At 47.6% G+C, this 18,938-nt stretch overlaps 2 protein-coding genes across 2 annotated transcripts; both read left to right on the forward strand.

Moving 5' to 3' along the window:
- The first annotated feature begins 986 nt into the window (after positions 1–986).
- On the forward strand, positions 987–3,714 carry LOC130250523 (acrosin-like). The gene is made up of 5 exons (XM_056486258.1): positions 987–1,373; positions 1,644–1,886; positions 2,201–2,466; positions 2,733–2,878; positions 3,348–3,714. Exons 1-5 carry the CDS (start codon positions 1,303–1,305, stop codon positions 3,531–3,533), a joined length of 912 nt encoding a protein of 303 aa, XP_056342233.1. The 5' UTR covers positions 987–1,302; the 3' UTR covers positions 3,534–3,714.
- Positions 3,715–5,849: 2,135 nt separating this feature from the next.
- LOC130250517 (acrosin-like) lies at positions 5,850–9,796 on the forward strand. Its single transcript, XM_056486249.1, has 5 exons — positions 5,850–6,804; positions 7,081–7,320; positions 7,634–7,899; positions 8,169–8,314; positions 8,788–9,796. Exons 1-5 carry the CDS (start codon positions 6,734–6,736, stop codon positions 9,364–9,366), a joined length of 1,302 nt encoding a protein of 433 aa, XP_056342224.1. The 5' UTR covers positions 5,850–6,733; the 3' UTR covers positions 9,367–9,796.
- Positions 9,797–18,938: the final 9,142 nt, after the last annotated feature.

Below are 18,938 nucleotides of genomic sequence, written 5' to 3' on the forward strand. Positions count from 1 at the left end.
GATGTGTTACCCCTTTCACCCAGTCTCCACTGCTGTCATTTTTGACTGTGATTACCTGAACACACATAAACCTTTGGAGAGTGAATTTCAGTTGGAATTGAAATTGAACACTTCAGTTAAAATAATATTATAATTTCTATCTAAATTAATTTTAATTTTAAATTTATTTTACTTTGTTCCTCTTGCTTCTTAAATGTTCATTATGCAAGTGTAGCAAATTACAGTTGTGTCTGGAAAACAAGATAACAAGAAATTTCCATATACCCAAACTATGGTGTTTTACCAAGATTATCCCATGTTTACTCCTTCATATTATGGTTCAAGCCAGCCAACATCACTATAGGTGATACTAAGAAAATTAATTTGGCTTGATCCCCACTTCCCCTGCAGTGGGATGAAGGCACTTTTGTACACTTTATGGCAACCGGTCCAGGATGAGGAGAATGGAGCATGCTAGAGGGCATTTCTCTGGCTGATGTGACCAGCATGGACCATTTTGCACCTACATTTCACTGCACCTTCTGCAGGAAGAACAATGCAGCTTGGGCACTTCATTGCTCACCCACTGTGGCTGTGCCTGGATTGACTCCCGAGCCAAGCATACATGTTTCCTGCAGGAGCACTTTTCCAGAGTGATTCTGTTTTAGGAATAATCTCAGGGAAAAACAGTTTGCAGAGAGCAAGGAGGCAGTGAAATTTCAGAGACAGTGATGCTATGTTTTCCTTTCAGATATTAGTGGGTAGTGACAGCCAATGCCTGAACCAGAATCCGAACAGTCTCATCCCTCAAGAAAGGGGACCTGAAGAAAGCAGCATGGAGCCTTCTTATAAGAGCACGTACTGATAGATCAAGGGGAAATTACAGTGACAGAGAGCACCATTAGATGGGATATTAAGGATACTCTGAGGATACAGAGGAACTGGTATGGGTTGCCCAGAGCAGCTCTGGATGCCCCATTTCCCAAAGTGTTCCAGGACAGCTTCTGAGCCAGGCTCTGAGCAGCCTTCTCCAGTGCAAGCTATCCCTCTGTGCCCAAGGCAAGGGGGTCAGAGCTACATGATCTCCAAGGTCCCTTCCACCCCAAACCACTCCATGGCTCACTGATTCCATGTTACCCCTCCCCCAGTGGGCCCCGTTCCACAGCCCCCACGGTGCCCAGAACATGGAACCCAGCCCTCTGTGACATCAGCCCCGGGGCCGAGGGCACCACGGGCAGCGCAGCTGCTGCGGGCATTGCGGCTGTGGCTGTGCTGCTGCACGGAGCCCTCAGTGCTTGCAGCTGACACGCGCCTCTGGCAGCCATGAATGGGCTCGGCCTCCTCGTCCTGCTCACCGTGCCTGGGCTGGCACACGGCTTATGGGACAACTGTGGGTAGGTGGCCCTGAGAGAGAGCCATGGCAACACTTGGGGCCTTCCCTGGAGGGCCCCGCCTGTCCCCCATGGCCGGGCCACAGCTTCCCAGCCCCATGGGGAAGCCTCAGTTCCTTGCAGCAGCCAGGTGCTGGCACGGACAGACACACAGCCCATGGGCTTCCCTGGCCTGCTGTGCGTGCAAGCCCTTGTGGGGAGGGCAGAGGGCTGAGCTTCAGCCTGAGCCACAGCAGGCCAGGAACAAGCATGGAAATTACTTTCTTCTTGCAGAGGGAGCTGCGGGCTCCGAGCTCCAATACCTGCCTACGCCCCCATGACTTATTCCTATGGCAACGTGGCTTATGACTACGGCTCGACACGCATCGTGGGCGGCACAGGTGCCAAGCCAGGGTCCTGGCCATGGATCGTCAGCCTGCAGCACCCCTGGGCACCACACTTGGGGCATTTCTGTGGAGGGTCCCTCATCAGCACACAGTGGGTCCTCACAGCAGCTCACTGCTTCGACGACTATAAGTAAGGAGGAGCAGGGCATGGGGACATCCCCACAACACCAGCAGGTGCCCTGTCAGCAGCTCCACCTGCTATTCCCATCCCCTTCCCTCTCAGGCAGCCCAGCTGCCACACTGCTCAGGAGAAGCCTGGCCTTCTGCCAAGGCTTCCTAGCAGCTTCCAGATTGACATTCCCCCAGCCTAAGGCATGTGAGGCCACTCACACCTGCCAGAGCACAGCTCCCTCTCTGCCTTGCCAAGCAGAGCTCTGGCAACTGCTGGGCTGCTGTGGCACATGGCTCTGCTCACTCTCAGCCCTCTCTCCATCTCCTTTCCAGTAACATCACCAGGATGTATGTGGTGATTGGAGCCACCCAGTTCACTCAGCCAGGCCCTGCGGCCGTAGTTCGCAGTGTCAGGCAGGTGCTGAGACATCCATACTACAATCCTGGCAACATGAAATATGATATTGCCATTCTGGAATTGGATCATCCCGTCCAGTGCAACCCCTACATCCAGCTGGCCTGTGTGGCTCACCCCACCCTAAAAATCTCAGATCTCAACAACTGCTGGATTGCTGGATGGGGTGAAGTTACTGCAAAATGTGAGTTCCAAGAGCAACTCCTGGGCCAGCTCAGCACACTGGGTGGAGGGTTTGGGCTACTGCACAGCAGAGGCCAAAGCCAGAATGCAGGATGTATGCCTCTGCAGAGATGGGCGGGGCCTGCTCCCCAGAGTCAGGCAGCAGGGACACAGAACCCCAGTGCCTCTGCAGAGGTAAAGCCAAACACTAAGGAAAGGAATCCTCCCCAGAGAGATGAGGAGAACTGGCATGGTGCTGCGGGGGCTTATTGCTTTCTCTGCTCACAGCTGCAGAGGAAGGTGATCTCCTCCAGGAAGCCAAGGTCCAGCTAATCGATGCCCAGCTCTGCAACACCAGTGACTGGTATGCAGGGAAAGTCCACATCCACAACTTGTGTGCTGGTTATCCACAGGGCAAAATCGACTCCTGCCAGGTAAGAGCATGTCATGAGCCACTCAGCCCCCAGCAGCACCAGCAGCCCGGGCAGCACTGCCCCAACACAGCCCAGGCACTGCTTTGCACGGCCACTCAGTCACCCTCCCAGCCCCTGCTCCCCCAAATGCTCTGGGGCTTCCCACACACTCCCCATCCACACCTGCCTGCCCAGTGCCCCTTTTGTGCCACAAAGCCCAGAAAGCCCAGCTAGTGCTCTTGGCAGCCCAGAGATCCAGGTGCCAATTGTCCATCTTCTGCACATCCAAGAGCCCTGTGCAGAGAGGACAGAGAGAGTCCTACCCTACAGGACCCAAAGCCATTCACAGCCAGGCTCCTGGAGGCTCCAGCCCCTGAGCAGAGCCTTCCTCTGCCTGGAATACAGCTTTGACAGGGGCTGTGGGAGAGAAGACAGCCCAGTGCAGACAGGGGCCACCAACACCACCTTAATCCTCTCTGCTCTGCTGCAGGGTGACAGCGGTGGTCCTCTCATGTGCCAGGACAAGAATGCTGACTACTGGTGGGTTGTTGGAGTGACCAGCTGGGGAAGAGGCTGTGCCAGGGCAAAGAAGCCTGGCGTCTACACCTCTACTCAGTACTTCTATGACTGGATTGATCTCAACATGCATGAAGGCCCAGTTGAAAATGCTTCTTGAGCACCCGGTCCGGCAGGATCCAGGGCAAGCTGCAGTGCACAGCAACCATTTCCTGCTGATCCAAAAGCAGCCCCGCTGTCAAAAGCCTGCTCTGTCTTGCCCACACTCCTCTCCAGTGTGCAGTCAAACACTGGAGTTGACTAAGTTGTTAAAATAAAATTACCTATGCTCAAAGTGAATCAGCTTTTCAGTGCAATTCCAGCTCCTGAGCAAGACCCATGGGGCACAAAGGGACAAAGTGGATCCAAAGCCTGGTCAGAGAGGAGAGTGCTCTGAGCCGCTATGGGCTGGAGGAACTTGGGACATCAAGCCTAGGAAGGGGATAGGGTAAAAGCAGACACCTTGGGGGTGGTGCTCAAAGGCACATGGGCTGCTTTATAGGGTCTGCTGTGAGCCTGGCCTAAGGGAACACACCTGGGAAACTCCCAACCATGATAAGGGAAACTCCTGGCTCCTGACTGCAGTGCCAGTGCCCTGAGGCAGAGCCAGATTTCACAGCTAGTAAAGGGGGATTGCTGTGCCAGGGGGTCACACTTCACAGATACTCAAAGGAAGAGCTGGGCTCATTGTGGGGTGAGGAACCTGGCAGGAACAGTAGGACAGCAGACCAGGAATGCCATGGAAGTCCAAGGTGAGTGGGTCAACAGCAGCTGCAACACCAAGGCTGTTCACAGATAAGGCCAACCTGTGAGCCAGGGGATAAGATCCCTGGGCTTGGCTCCATTTTTGGGAGGAGACAAGGGCGGAGAAAGGGAGGAGTCAAGGAAGATGAGAGGGCTGAATAAGCCTGGCAGATGGAGAGAAGGGGCAATCAAAGAGCACAGACATAAACTGCAGCTCAGTGTGCTTTTTTGCCTGAATGCTGCACATAGTCACCACAGGATGGGAAAGAAATTTCCTAACATGCTACTTAACAAATCATCTATAAACTGGATGAATTCTCCCCCTAATTTATATCATTTCAATCAAACTTCAATACTGGGGGTGGTGGGAGTGGGAAAGAAAAACGGATAGAGGATTGCCATGGGGAAGTCCTGTTGAAGGCAGTTGCTGTCTTTTTTAGGTGAAGGCAAGTGAACATTGACTTTCTCCATCTAATGCAAGGCTTGAAAATGCCTTGGGCTAGGTGTCACTCTGCCTGCTTCTGGCTACTCTTGTTGGCTTCCAGGCCTATGGATTCCTTTCTCATGGCAGGTGGCACTCTTCCCTTTGTGTTTATCAAGATGGGCTGTGCTGAGAACAGCCACCTCACATCTGTACTGGTCACTAACACCCTGGCATAAGCTTCTTCAAGTATTTCCTGATGTCAGAAGCAGCCTGCTCACTAAAGACACTGAGTGCAGGAGTGTTACTCAGGGTTGGGGATGGCCATTACCCTGCCAAGCGAGCAGAACAGATTAGAGCTGCCCAATCATCCTGGAACAACCTTATTGTGCTGTCTTGGTAAAATTCTGCTGTCTAAACAATTTTTCCCAGTTCTGTGCAACCTTGGCCACAGACATCTCCTCACCTAAACCAGGGGCATTTCCCACCACATCATCAAACACCTCGAGGCATGTGAAACACTGTTTTGCATGCCAAGAGGGGACTTTAACCTCCTTCTGTGTATGCCCAGGGACCATAGCTCCCTTTGTGTGGTATAAGGGACACAAAGCACAGGCACTCCCTGTGCCTGTCTCCAAAAGCCTTCAAGTAGAGACTCAAGTCCTGCCACCTCACAACTTATGGGGGTCCTCGACAGTTCATCTGTGGCTACCTTACACTGATCATACTGCCCATCCCTTCTCCACCCACTCTTCTAGTGATTTCACCAAATCTGCACCAAATGCCACAATAACAGAGAGCATCAAATCCACCCTCATAATTTACAAAGAATCAGTGCACAGAATTGTAACACACCTGCTTTCACTCCATCTCGCTCTAAAGATCCCAGGTGAACACACCAGAATGAGCTCTGAAGAATGGAGGCTCCAGCAGTACTGCCCTTAGGACCCATCTAGGCTGCTAAAGTGCTGAGGAAACTACCCTGTGTGACCATTTTGGAGGCACAGCCGGCTCCAACAAGCCATTGGGTGCCCCATTTGATTCCCTACCCACACCAGTCTTACCCAGTCAGAGCAGGTATCTGTACCCATTCAACCTCAGACAGGATTCCCCCAGCAAACTCGGAGATGTCCCATTCCATAAAGAGCCACCGGCTCCTGCTGCAGCACTCAGTGTCCATTCAAATCTCTGGCCTGTACCACAGCTCCCTGTGCCCTCTGTCATGCAAAGTGTGGGCAGATCACAGTTTCTGGTCCCAGGCTCCTGCCAGCCAGAGCTCAATCTGCAGCTGGCACTGCAGCTGAAAACCAGCTCTCTATCCCAAACGATTCCACAGCAGCTGCCTGCCCCAGGGACTGCACAGCCTCATCCTGCAAGAAGAGGGGACTAAGGAAAGCAGCAGAGAGCCTTCTTAAAAGGCAAAGTCCTAAAAGGACCTGGGGCAATGGCATTACAGTGCCACAGAGTAGCTTCAGATGAGGTAAAGGGAAGGAATTCTTGGCTGTGAGGCTGCTGAGATAATGGCAGGGGTTACCCAGGGCAGCTGTGGATGCCTGTTTTTCATATAGGCAGGGTCAGCATAGAAGACACACACCATCAGAAATAAATGAAATTTACTATAATTTCAAACGGCAAAGGATTGCACATGGATAAGTAAGCAGGACGTCATCAGCAAATATTCACAAAAAGATAAGATGGCAATGCATATAATCCTTATTATAGAATACTGCCTACACTGATGAAGAAGGACAAGTCACAAGTACCCTAATCCACTACCATCATCCAGGTCCACCCATCAGCTGGGGGAAGCCACTGTCACTGTGTTCCAGGACAGCTTCTGAGCCAGGCTCTGAGCAGCCTTCTCCAGTGCAAGCTATCCCTCTGTGCCCAAGGCAAGGGGGTCAGAGCTACATGATCTCCAAGGTCCCTTCCACCCCAAACCACTCCATGGCTCACTGATTCCATGTTACCCCTCCCCCAGTGGGCCCCGTTCCACAGCCCCCACGGTGCCCAGAACATGGAACCCAGCCCTCTGTGACATCAGCCCCGGGGCCGAGGGCACCACGGGCAGCGCAGCTGCTGCGGGCATTGCGGCTGTGGCTGTGCTGCTGCACGGAGCCCTCAGTGCTTGCAGCTGACACGCGCCTCTGGCAGCCATGAATGGGCTCGGCCTCCTCGTCCTGCTCACTGTGCCTGGGCTGGCACACGGCTTATGGGACAACTGTGGGTAAGTGGCCCCAGGCCCTGGGAGGGAGCCATGGCAACGCTTGGGGCCTTCCCTGGAGGGCCCCTCTGTCCCCCATGGCCGGGCCACAGCTTCCCAGCCCCATGGGGAAGCCTCAGTTCCTTGCAGCAGCCAGGTGCTGGCACGGACAGACACACAGCCCATGGGCTTCCCTGGCCTGCTGTGCGTGCAAGCCCTTGTGGGGAGGGCAGAGGGCTGAGCTTCAGCCTGAGCCACAGCAGGCCAGGAACAAGCATGGAAATTACTTTCTTCTTGCAGAGGGAGCTGCGGGCTCCGAGCTGTGTCTGACTACGGCCTCAGGAATTACTTCTACAGCACTATGGCTTATGACTACGGCTTGACACGCATTGTGGGTGGCACAGGTGCCAAGCCAGGGTCCTGGCCATGGATCGTCAGCCTGCAGCACCCCTGGGCACCAGACCTGGGGCATTTCTGTGGAGGGTCCCTCATCAGCACACAGTGGGTCCTCACAGCAGCTCACTGCTTCGACGACTATAAGTAAGGAGGAGCAGGGCATGGGGACATCCCCACAACACCAGCAGGTGCCCTGTCAGCAGCTCCACCTGCTATTCCCATCCCCTTCCCTCTCAGGCAGCCCAGCTGCCACACTGCTCAGGAGAAGCCTGGCCTTGTGCCAAGGCTTCCTAGCAGCTTCCAGATTGACATTCCCCCAGCCTAAGGCATACAAGGCCACTCACACCTGCCAGAGCACGGCTCCCTCTCTGCATTGCCAAGCAGAGCTATGGCAACTGCTGGGTGCTGTTGCACGTGGCTCTGCTCACTCTCAGCCCTCTCTCCATCTCCTTTCCAGTAACATCACCAGGATGTATGTGGTGATTGGAGCCACTCAGTTGACTCAGCCAGGCCGTGATGCACGAATGCGCAGTGTCAGGCAGGTGCTGATACATCCATACTACAATCCTGCCGACATGAGCTATGATATTGCCTTGATGGAATTGGACCGTCCTGTCCAGTGCAGCCCCTACATCCAGCTGGCCTGTGTGCCCGATATCACACTGAAAGTGTCAGAACTGCGAAACTGCTGGATTGCCGGATGGGGTGCAACTACTGCAAGAGGTGAGTTCCCAAGAGCAACTCCTGGGCCAGCTCAGCACACTGGGGACAGGCTTTGGGATACTCCACAGCAGAGACTAAAGCCAGGCTGCAGGACATATGCCTCTGCAGAGATGGGCCTGGCCTGCTCCCCAGAGTCAGGCAGCAGGGACACAGAACCCCAGTGCCTCTGCAGAGGGAATACCAAACACTAGGGAAAGGGATCCCCCCCTCAGAGAGATGAGGAGAACTGGCATGGTGCTGCGGGGGCTTATTGCTTTCTCTGCTCACAGCTCAAGATTCAAGTGATCTCCTCCAGGAAGCCAAGGTCCAGCTAATCGATGTCCAGCTCTGCAACAGTAGCCGCTGGTACTCAGGGGAAATCCACACCCACAACTTGTGTGCTGGTTACCCACAGGGCAAAATCGACACCTGCCAGGTAAGAGCATGCCATGAGCCACTCAGGCCCCAGCAGCACCAGCAGCCCGGGCAGAACTGCCCCAACACAGCCCAGGCACTGCTTTGCACGGCCACTCAGTCACCCTCCCAGCCCTTGCTCCCCCAACTGCTCTGGGGCTTCCCACACACTCCCCATCCACACCTGCCTGCTCAGTGCCCCTCTTGTGCCACAAAGCCCAGAAAGCCCAGCTAGTGCTCTTGGCAGCCCAGAGATCCAGGTGCCAAACGCCCATCCTCTGCACATCCAGGAGCCCTGTGCAGAGAGGACAGAGAGAGTCCTACCCTACAGGACCCAAAGCCATTCACAGCCAAGCTCCTGGAGGCTCCAGCCCCTGAGCAGAGCCTTCCTCTGCCTGGAATACAGCTTTGACAGGGGCTGTGGGAGAGAAGGAGACAGCCCCAGTGCAGACAGGGGCCGCCAACACCACCTTAATCCTCTCTGCTCTGCTGCAGGGTGACAGTGGTGGTCCTCTCATGTGCCAGGACAATAATGCTGACTACTGGTGGGTTGTTGGAGTGACCAGCTGGGGAAAAGGCTGTGCCAGGGCAAAGAAGCCTGGCGTCTACACCTCCACTCAGCACTTCTATGAATGGATCCTTGCCCGCACAAACACGGTTGGAAGGAGTTCTTCAGCATTACAGGGCTGGCGTCAGACTGTATACCCAACGTTTCAGAATCCATGGCCAACACAACCCGCTGCTTATAACCCATGGACAACACAGGCCCCCACTTATAACCCATGGGCAACACGACCTCCCACTCATACGCCGTGGACAGCACGACCTCCCACTTATCAACCATTGCCTACGTCAGTCCCCACTTATAAACCATTGCCTACATCAGTCCCCACTTATAAACCATTGCCTACATCATTCCCCACTCAGAATCCATGGACGACAGCACCCCCCATTCAAAGGCCAACACCATCGGTCGAGGTTAGCTCTTGCCCATTTCCACTCGACAGACTGGTAGGCTTCTTTCAGATGATGAAGAAGCTCCTTAATGAGGTCCTTGGACTGAACACAGCTTGAGCAGCAGGACCAAAAGGATCCAGGGCAGGCTGCAGTGCACAGCAACCATTTCCTGCTGGGGCAATGCCTGTTGATCCAAAAGCAGCCCCGCTGTCAAAAGCCTGCTCTGTCCTGCCCACACTCCTCTCCAGTGTGCAGTCAAACACTGGAGTTGACTAAGCTGTTGAAATAAAATTACCTGTGCTCAAAGTGAATCAGCTTTTCAGTGCAATTCCAGCTCCCGGGCAAGACCCATGGGGCACAAAGGGACAAAGTGGATCCAAAGCCTGGTCAGAGAGGAGAGTGCTCTGAGCCACTATGGGCTGGAAGAACTTGGTACATTCAAGCCTAGGAAGGGGATAGGAAAATATTTTTGTTAAGGCTCGGTATTTATTGAAAACTCCTAGGAGTTTTCTTCCCCACTGTACTCAAGATAAATTCCTCCCATAGTAACCATTTGTGAGAAGAGTGTTGGTTTTTTACAACACTGACACTGCTCCCTTGTGTCATTTCCCCCTCTCCTCAGTGGCAAAATAGGCATTGTGCTTTGCAGTGCAGATACCAGTGCTATTACTTCTACTTTTTCATTTATCTGGTCCAATCTTTACATCTTACAGGTGCCCAAAATGTGCTTTAATCTCTAAAAATCCTAATAGAAGAGGAGAAGTTAGGGGAGGGAGTTAAAAATCCCACACATAGAGCACACCTTGAGCTGTGACATAAGCACAAGCAAACCTAAATTTCCATACCTTATGGTCATTTGGGGCTAGAGAAGCCAAAGGCTCTTATAGCCAAGCTGGTTGCTGCCAGCTCAATCACCAGCTCAGCTCTTTATCTCTCACCCGGACAGCCCTTTCCATCCAGTACCAGCAGGGCTTCATCATTCTCAAAGTGAAGAATCTTTCCCTTGTATCTACTCTAAATCCACGGTTTCCATTTAAAACCATTCCCCTATACCTACAGAATCTACTAAGTCTAAACCAAGTAAACCAGTACTGTTACACCCTTAATCAATAGCCTACTGAAACATACTTGCACTCAGTGAAAGTCATCCTTTGCATTATGCCTAGCACCAAAACAAAAAGCCACTGGAGGAAAAGAAAAAAAAAATGTTATGCCATGTATTATTCATGCCATGGCACAAATGCCACCTGTCCTCCATCTCAAGAAGTACCACAATCCAAAACACTTTCCTGCCCCCACACATTTAAAGCCCGTGCCCACTCCCCACACTGCTGCATCCCCCAGTAAACACTTCCAGCCTCTCCATCCAAATCACTTACAGCTCGTACAAGCGTAATTCAATCTATGCTAATTCTTCAATTAATTCAGTATTCTGCTCTCCAGCATTCTAACCCCAGCTGACATGAAAAGCAGGCACCCATTTGTACACTGAGATGGCAGAACAGCTGAATGGTTAATGACCAATTCACTGGTGATTATTAAGTCCTAGAAAGGTTTCCAAAGTGGAAGGCTTCCAAAGTGAACTGTAGGCAGTTTGCCACCACACGAGCTGAATGTGAGACTATGAGCTTTATTTTAGAATTAGTGAGAAAACTTGCTAATGCTTGATTTTCTTCAAGGGAAATAGACGGTTTCAACAGACTTTAAAAATGCTTTGTTAAAAAATCTTATTAGTCATGCCTTACTCAGCTAACACTCAGCCCAAATTGTGTCTGTTCCCTGTAGTTCTTCCAGCTACCCGGAGGGCTGCTCTGCAAAACTGCCCTGTCTTGAGCCTGATATTTCCAAATTTGGTTCTTCCAATACTCCAGTCATCCGAGTGCAATGAAACTTTCAAAGACTGGATTGTCACCTGTGCTCAAAAACGCATTGCAGCTTTTCATCCTCAACCCTGCAAAGCAGCCCTCTTGTTCAATGGGAACATTTACCAAAAAATTCATATATATATATATAAAATGTAGAACTAAGCTGATTTTTGTACTTGGAACCAAAATTTCACCAGTGCTTCAAAAATCCCTACATCAGCTCCACTTTATGGCAACCTTGAGAGCATTTGATGAACACATTGTTGACATTTTAGAAAGCAGGGCAGAGTTTTGTGATTGCCAATTACAAGGTTACATTGCACTCCTAGTTCTGTCAGAGTATAACCTATAATTAAAAAAAAAAAAAAAAAAAAAAAAAAAAAACAAAAAACGGTAACCCAGCAAAACCTCTCAACCATGTGGAAACCCTGTGGTGATGTATTTTGAGGTGGTCTGTGGGTTCTTTGTGTCATTGGAGTCAACTGCCTAAGACTACATTTGAGGCATAAAACAGCACTCCCCCAAAATCCATGGTCTGTCAGGTCTGATTGTTTACACTATCCTCATAATTGCATAAATTGCTTTCACTTCCAAAACAATCAAATAACAGAGTTTGGGCATCATTAGCCCATATAACCTATTCCTTAGTGCAAACATGTCATTATGTTAATTAACATATTAATGCTGATTACTTCGAGCTTATATCATATAAGGGTAATTAATTCTATAATGTTTTGGGTTGGAAGGAATTTCAAGATCATCTTCCAACCCCTGACATGGGCAGGGGCACATTCACCAGACTAGCTTGTTCAGAGCCTCATACAAACTAGTCTTGAACATTTCCAGGGATGGAGCATCCACAACTTCTCTTGGAAAGCTGTTCCAGCACCTCACCACCCTCATAACAAAGTTTTTCACCCTAATATCTAATCTAAAACTACTCTATTCTATTCTGTAGCCATTCCCCCTTGTCACTACATTCTTTTGGAAATGATCTCTCTCCATTCTTCTTGTAGACTCCCTTCAGCTACTGGAAGGCCACTGAAGTTTGCAAAAATAGATTGAATAGAAGTCAATTTTATAAGTCTTCAGATAAGCAGGTAATACATTGTAAATTTTACTGGTTTTCATTTTCCCTGTTCAAGACAGGACATTAGCCTGAATTTCAGTCCCAAACACAAACCCAAATTGTGACAATGAATTCTGTAAGAACCTGATCCAGTTCCTTCTAGTAAAAAGTCACTACTAAACGTGCTCCTTTATTAATGGAACAGCAATATGCAGCAAAACTATAAAGTCTCCACACATGACAGAGGAACCTTTACCAAACCAACAACAAGTTCTACCTGCAAGCCAGGTAGAATCACTGCAAGATTCCCCTGGCCAGAGATGGAGGGAAGAGGTCACCTGTTATTCTGCAGACTGTAAGACACTGCTGCCTGAACTCACACTGTTTTGCTCTCTGTGACATGGAATATCCTCTACAAGATTTCTATGAGAAGCTGAATTCATCATAATGCCTGCAACAAAGGTTCCCATGAAGTACAGTTAAAACAGTCATGAGAATCCCTTTGTTTCCATTGCACCTTTGAAAAACCTACAGACTAGGAGAGAAAAATCCCAACTCCCAAAAAATCACCCTCTCTACAAAGACGAGTGGAGAACTCCAACAGCACCACTCACTGGAACTGCACTCTTACAAGTGTTTTGAAATCAGAACTTGATGGAATACTTTTGTAGTTCTTTGCAAAACAAGTATTTTTCCACAAACACTTTTCTCTAATGCAATAGCAGTTTAAGTAAGTGATCCAAACATTTATCCTATGATTAATACCCACAAAGAGTTGATTCCATCCATTTCAGTGGCTGCATAATCACAAACATGCCAAACTCCTTTAGCTCAGACATGACTTTGACCCTAACTAATATTGACTTTGCATATGACATCAAGGGAAGTTACAACTGTTGTCAGAGCTTCAAACATCTCTATTCTGAAGCATTTAATATTCAATGCATAAGAGTGGAATTCTTCATGCTACCCACAAGGGTAGAACTGTTCCACTCTTACTTAAATCCATGCTGACCTCTCTCTTTGATGTTGCTTTATAATTTCAGGAAACTCACGGCTCTGTAATGATATCAAGTCACCACACAGCCTCAGGCTGGTGACAAGGTACAAGGTAATGTCTTTCTTTTCTGTCCCTATCATTTTTACTTTTTCTATCTGTATATCCCCCCAGTACACATTAATTTTCATCCACAACTTATATATTGTGAATATAAAAAAAGGAGCATTTCTACATTGGCCCCCAAATGAGACAGACACCCTCCAATGAGAGAGCACAAGAACATATCTGGAGAACAGAAGCATTTTTGGATTATACATGGGAACTTCAATATAGTTCCAAGAATGGATCTCTTCTACCAAAGCTTCATGGAGCAGCAGCAGGGACGAGCATGATTCATGAGTGGCACAATTTATCAGCACACACCTTCTGTGCAGCCACATGCAGGGGAATGAAATTACCACTGGCTGCCTGACTAGTGCACAAACACCTTCTCACATCTCAAATGTGAGAGTAGAGATGTTTGAAAGTAAAAACATTTTAAATTCTCACGTGAAAAGAGCTGTTAGCAATGTGGCTCAGACAAGAACAGCTCAAGAGGTCTGTCCTTGGCCAGGCACAGCTGGGTTGAGGCAGGAATTTGCACCAGGTCAGGAGAAGGGTGGGTTTTGTGGCTCACCTGGTGGAGCAGGCTCCACTGTTTGCTCAGGACACCCCAGCAAGTGGGAAGCACAGAACAGCTGTGGGATGGAGGACCTGGGAAGGGAAGTACTGGAGTTACACATAGGAGATGTTGAAAGGAGATGGAGGACAAAGCCAAAAGGAATCAGATTTTGGTATCACAGCTCCTATCTACAGCCACATCTACCAGTGAGCCAAGCAAGGGGCTGCAACAGGAGCTGGAATCCAGTGGTGGCATTAAGGTCACCCAGAATTTTATCCAAAAGTTGTCAGATGTATCCTTACACAGGCAGCACTTGGTCCAACACAGGGTTACACTGTAGATACAACACCAGGTGATCCAGGGAGGAGCTCGCTGCTGCCATGGCCTGCCCTGCAAAACAACAAGAAAACATTCACTGCAAATTATTTCTCCAAGGCAGCTACAGATAACAGACAGCTGAGACCTCCATTAGACACTGTCCAGGCAGGTCCCACATTCCATGCTCAGGCAGAACACGCCTCTGTATCGGGGGGCCAGCAAGCTTGATGTTTTATGCCCTGCTCTTAAGAGTCACTATGAATAATGACAGTAACTAGAGGCACACGGTGGACCAGAGCACAAATTCCAGCTTTTTTTTTCTAGTTGTAAATTGTTTTAATCTCTTGGAAATATTTTTGAAATGTCTTGAAAAATTGATAAGCTCTTTCCATAAAAAGACTTCATGCTTTTACCTTAAGGAAGAAATCACAAAGTTTTTTCCCCTCGATTGTTCAGAAAGTACTTTATAAATACTTTATTCTTTTTCTCTCCCAAGGAGATGATAACACATAAAAAACCAATCTCATTATTTTGATGAAAAAAGAAATCTAAATAAAACTGTTTTAAAGAGCTTTGCAGAAGTCAATGAATGAGCATTTTGGTGAAGTTTACCGCTTCTCATAACAACTACCTTAAAATCTTATTTCGGTGGTAAAGTTTAGGAAAATACAGCTATATCTTTCATTGTTTGGGTTTGTTGGGGTTTTTTTGGTTTTTTCTCCTTAGGCTTCCCACGTTGCCAAGGAGCACCACCAGCTAATTTTCCAAGTGCCCACTAGAGGGATCATTTGCATAGGGCTCAGAGGCACCAAAGGCAAACCTCAGCATCCACATCCCTGTCACTCAAACCACAACACTGGAGCCCCCGTGTGCCTTGGTGCTGTTGAGAGGCAGTTATGGTTCAGCTCTGATGTATATTTATTTACCTGGTTTATGAGAGGAAATTATTTGACTGAGTCCTTCAAGGAATTTTACATCTGCAGGTAAAATTAACCTCAGAAAAAAGGACTGGTACAAGCTGGCATTGCAGCACAGTTAGATGAGGTGGGATAAATAGATATATCTACATCCCACTGAAATAAATGGAAAGGCTGAGTGAAAACTCGCTGAATAGGCAGTAGCTCTTCATCTTGTAAATTTCCCAGCCTCCTTCAAGACGTGTAAAATGCAAAAATTAGTCTCCCAGTCCCACAATAGGATAAAGCTTCTGCTATCTGGAGATTAAAGTGCCCTTAAGGATCTTGTTCACATCTGGGTGCTGGTAGCACTGTTCCCTTGGAGTTCACAGCCCTGCTTGTAAAAACATCAGTGCCAGCAGCAGGCAAGAAATCATAGTGAATCTCCTCTTGTTGCAGGGGTCTATAAACTTGCTCACCTACTAAACTCATGGGTGATTTCAGCTTTCATTTGGAAGAAAAGTTTCTTTCTGGCGGGGCACAAAACTGAAAAAGCTGAATTAATCACATCACAGAATCATAGAATTGTTCAGCTTGGAAAAGACCTTTAAGATCATCAAATTCAGCTGTAAACCTAACACTGACCAGTCCACCACTAAATCTTGTCCCTAAATGCCACATCTACATATCCTGGAGTCTAAGGGATCCTTCCCCCTTTACTGTGTCTATCCAGCCTTGCAGTGCTCACAACATACCCAAGCATGCAGTACCTCAAGCTGCTGGCAAAGCATGTATAGTCTCAAAACAGCAACAAAAATCTTTTAAAAATTAAATCAATGAAAGTGGCACAAGAACAAAAAGAAGCTGAAGGCAGGTAAAAACTCAACCCAAGAACAGGTTTTCTCTGCAAGGTGTGAAATACCAGGCACCCTAAAACATCTTCTAGCTACTTTGCTATTATTACTGATTTTTCAGGAACTGTGCTCAGAAGTTCTGGTGAAAAGCAATTCTAAAATGAGATAAAAAAGACCAGTTGTAAGAACTGGTATTGACCCTGGAGCAGGTTATTTCTTGTTTGTCCATACAGGGAGAGGTTGATCTTATTCAGGACACTGAGGAATGACACAAAGAGGTAGCAGGAACAGGTCAAATGGATGTTGCCAGTGTCCCAGAGGTGATCTCTGGCCTAGGAAGACAAAATGAGCCTGTGGAAGAGATAGCCCAGAGGTTGGTGCCTTCTCTCATGATGAGCACTGAATGGGCTTTGTTTGCAAAAAAACTTCATGTCAAGGGCGTACAACCATTTACAGCATCCAGAGATTAAGAGAGTTCAGGGTATACAATCCATCTTTACATACAAAGAGCAAATTCTTGAAGGGCTGTTAACCACATCACAAGTGAACTCAAATCATAAGGTGAACCCAACGGCCAGCAGGAAAGGCTGATAGCAGAGCAGCAAACTCACTGCTACCAAATTGCTCCAATAACTTGCACTAATGGGCTCCAGGATCTGCGTCATGAGCCCCAATGGAACTGCTGCGTAGGCAGAGGGTTTGTCCTGACATCTTGCTGTTCAGTAGAAAATGGCTCATCCTGTCTCTGTTTTATTGGTCTTTTTCAACAACTTTTTTCTTTTTTTTTTTTCCCTTTTTTTTCTTTTTTTTTTTTTTTTTTTTTTTTTTGTAAGAAAGGCTCTGCAGAATTGACTTCTAGTTGCAAATCCCTACACCACATCTCCTGACTACAGCAAATTAATTTTCCATCCTTTCTCAGTAAGGAATGCTTTGTGAAAGGGAGATCACTTCCACTTCAGATTGGCCCTGATACTGTGCTAGATAAATTTAACAGAATTGTCAAAAGATGTCAAAAGATGAGCCTCCAGGGAAGACTCAGAAGAATTGGTTTTTCCTGCAACTAGAAGATGCATGTAACTTGTGTCCAGGACATTCCACTCCTTGCAGGGAAAAGAGGTCATATTTTATGACTGGCCAGTGATACCCAATAACCTGTAAAGAAAATCAGATACGTCCGTGGTAGAGGAGAAAGTACGCAATGGAAAATTCTTGCTGTTATGAGAGTTATGGAGTTCAAACTGTTAATTATCCTGGGTGAACTTCTCTTGTTTCCACGTCACTTCCACTTATTAAAAATGTCTCAAATGTTATAATGCAGATACCTGTGTCACAAGCATTGCTACCTTTGTGCCTGCATGCAACAATGATAACTAATCTGCTGTTTTCTAGAGCAGAAAATAAACAAGGACTGTCATGCACATCAGGGAAGGAATTACTAAAAGTTAATTTAAACACACTGCAAGAAAATGTATTTGAAGCACCCATAATTAAATGAACTGGGTTTGGGGTGGGAGGGGTCATATTTGGCCTTTGGAACAGCCAAGTTTTCTCCCAGCTCAGAGGTAGGCAGCCCAAAAGCAGAGGAATATTCAGAAAAATAATTTCAAAAAGATTTTGGAGGAAGGGTTGTCAGATGAAAGAAAATGAGATCATTTTTAGCTAATATTTCTTATACCTCTTCCTTAAACAGTTGCCAGACTTTGAAATTATTTTTTTTCTACTCTATCCTGCTTTCTACTACTTACACCTTCACTTTAGAGAGAGACAGGCATTGCTGTTTTCTCTGTGGTGACCAGTGACAGTGAGGAAATGGACTGAAGTGTCAGGAGAGGTTTGGGTTGGATATAAGATAAAGGTTCTTTACCCAGAGGCTGTTTGGGCATTGAAATAGGTCCCCAGGGAAGTGGTCACAGCACCAAGCCTGACAGAGATCAAAAAGTATTTGGATATTATCAGGGGTTTTTTTGTTCAGGGCCAGAAGCTGGAAGATCCCTGTGAGTCTCTTCCTTCCCAAGAAGTTCCATGATTCTATGAGTTGGAATGTTTTACCACTTTTACTGTGAAAAAGCTCTGACTTTCTCTGGAAATTTGTTCTTCCAGTCTTCTCTGCGCATTGGTCTTAACTCTATCATCACTATGTCCCACTGATCTGCTGATCATTATGCAGCAATCAAATACAAAATGGCCTTCCTAGGACTATTTACATCTCCCAGATGTAAACCACATTTTAATCACGTCATGCAGGAATGTATCTTGAAAGTGCTTTAACTCCACACTCACCAGAGTTTAATGGCAAATGGAGAGATATCTGAAAAAACCCTGTTCCCTAGGGCAAAGAGGAATTGTACTCTTTCAGGCAATCCCCTTTGAGACAGAGACCTAATTTAAGAAAGACCACCTTGACTGAACAGCTTATGATGATTTTCAGATCTGAAATTTGTTGTGTTCATCCCAGGTACTTACAGCACTAGTTTTTTTCCAATAAGTACTATTTTAGCACCACCTGTTTTCAGCATTGCTCACTAATAACCAGAATGGTTTATAAAATACATTATTAAGTAATCTTGTAGGCATCTGCTTGCTACTTACTGCTTATGATGCTGCAAATGAGCACCCTAAAGGATATCTTTCCTGCAGGAGAAATTTCACTAACTAGGGTTTTAAATTATATTTTGGGGGAAAGGGAAATTAGATCAGTACTGTGCCTTGCTTCATACTTCACCTGAAGGATAGCCCTGGTTTATTCATTATAATTGCTTTGTATGAGGACTACTATGACACAATGTACCAGTCAGGCTAAGACAACCAGCACCAGGCTCCTCCCTTATGCTTTTTCATCTGCTCTTATCTAACAACACCTTGAAACATTTGGGTTTATTTTTTGGGGGGATTGTTTGTACTGAGCACACATAAATGCTGCTGTTTTGGAAGAGGGTCTTAGCACACATTAACCTGAGCAAATTGAACAAATGCATCCCCTGCAATATTGACTTAAATGAAAGGATGAGACAGGAGTCCAGTAAGAG

This window comes from Oenanthe melanoleuca, chromosome 3 (genome assembly GCF_029582105.1).
Source record: "Oenanthe melanoleuca isolate GR-GAL-2019-014 chromosome 3, OMel1.0, whole genome shotgun sequence".
In the NCBI taxonomy this organism is placed as follows: Eukaryota; Metazoa; Chordata; class Aves; order Passeriformes; family Muscicapidae; genus Oenanthe; species Oenanthe melanoleuca.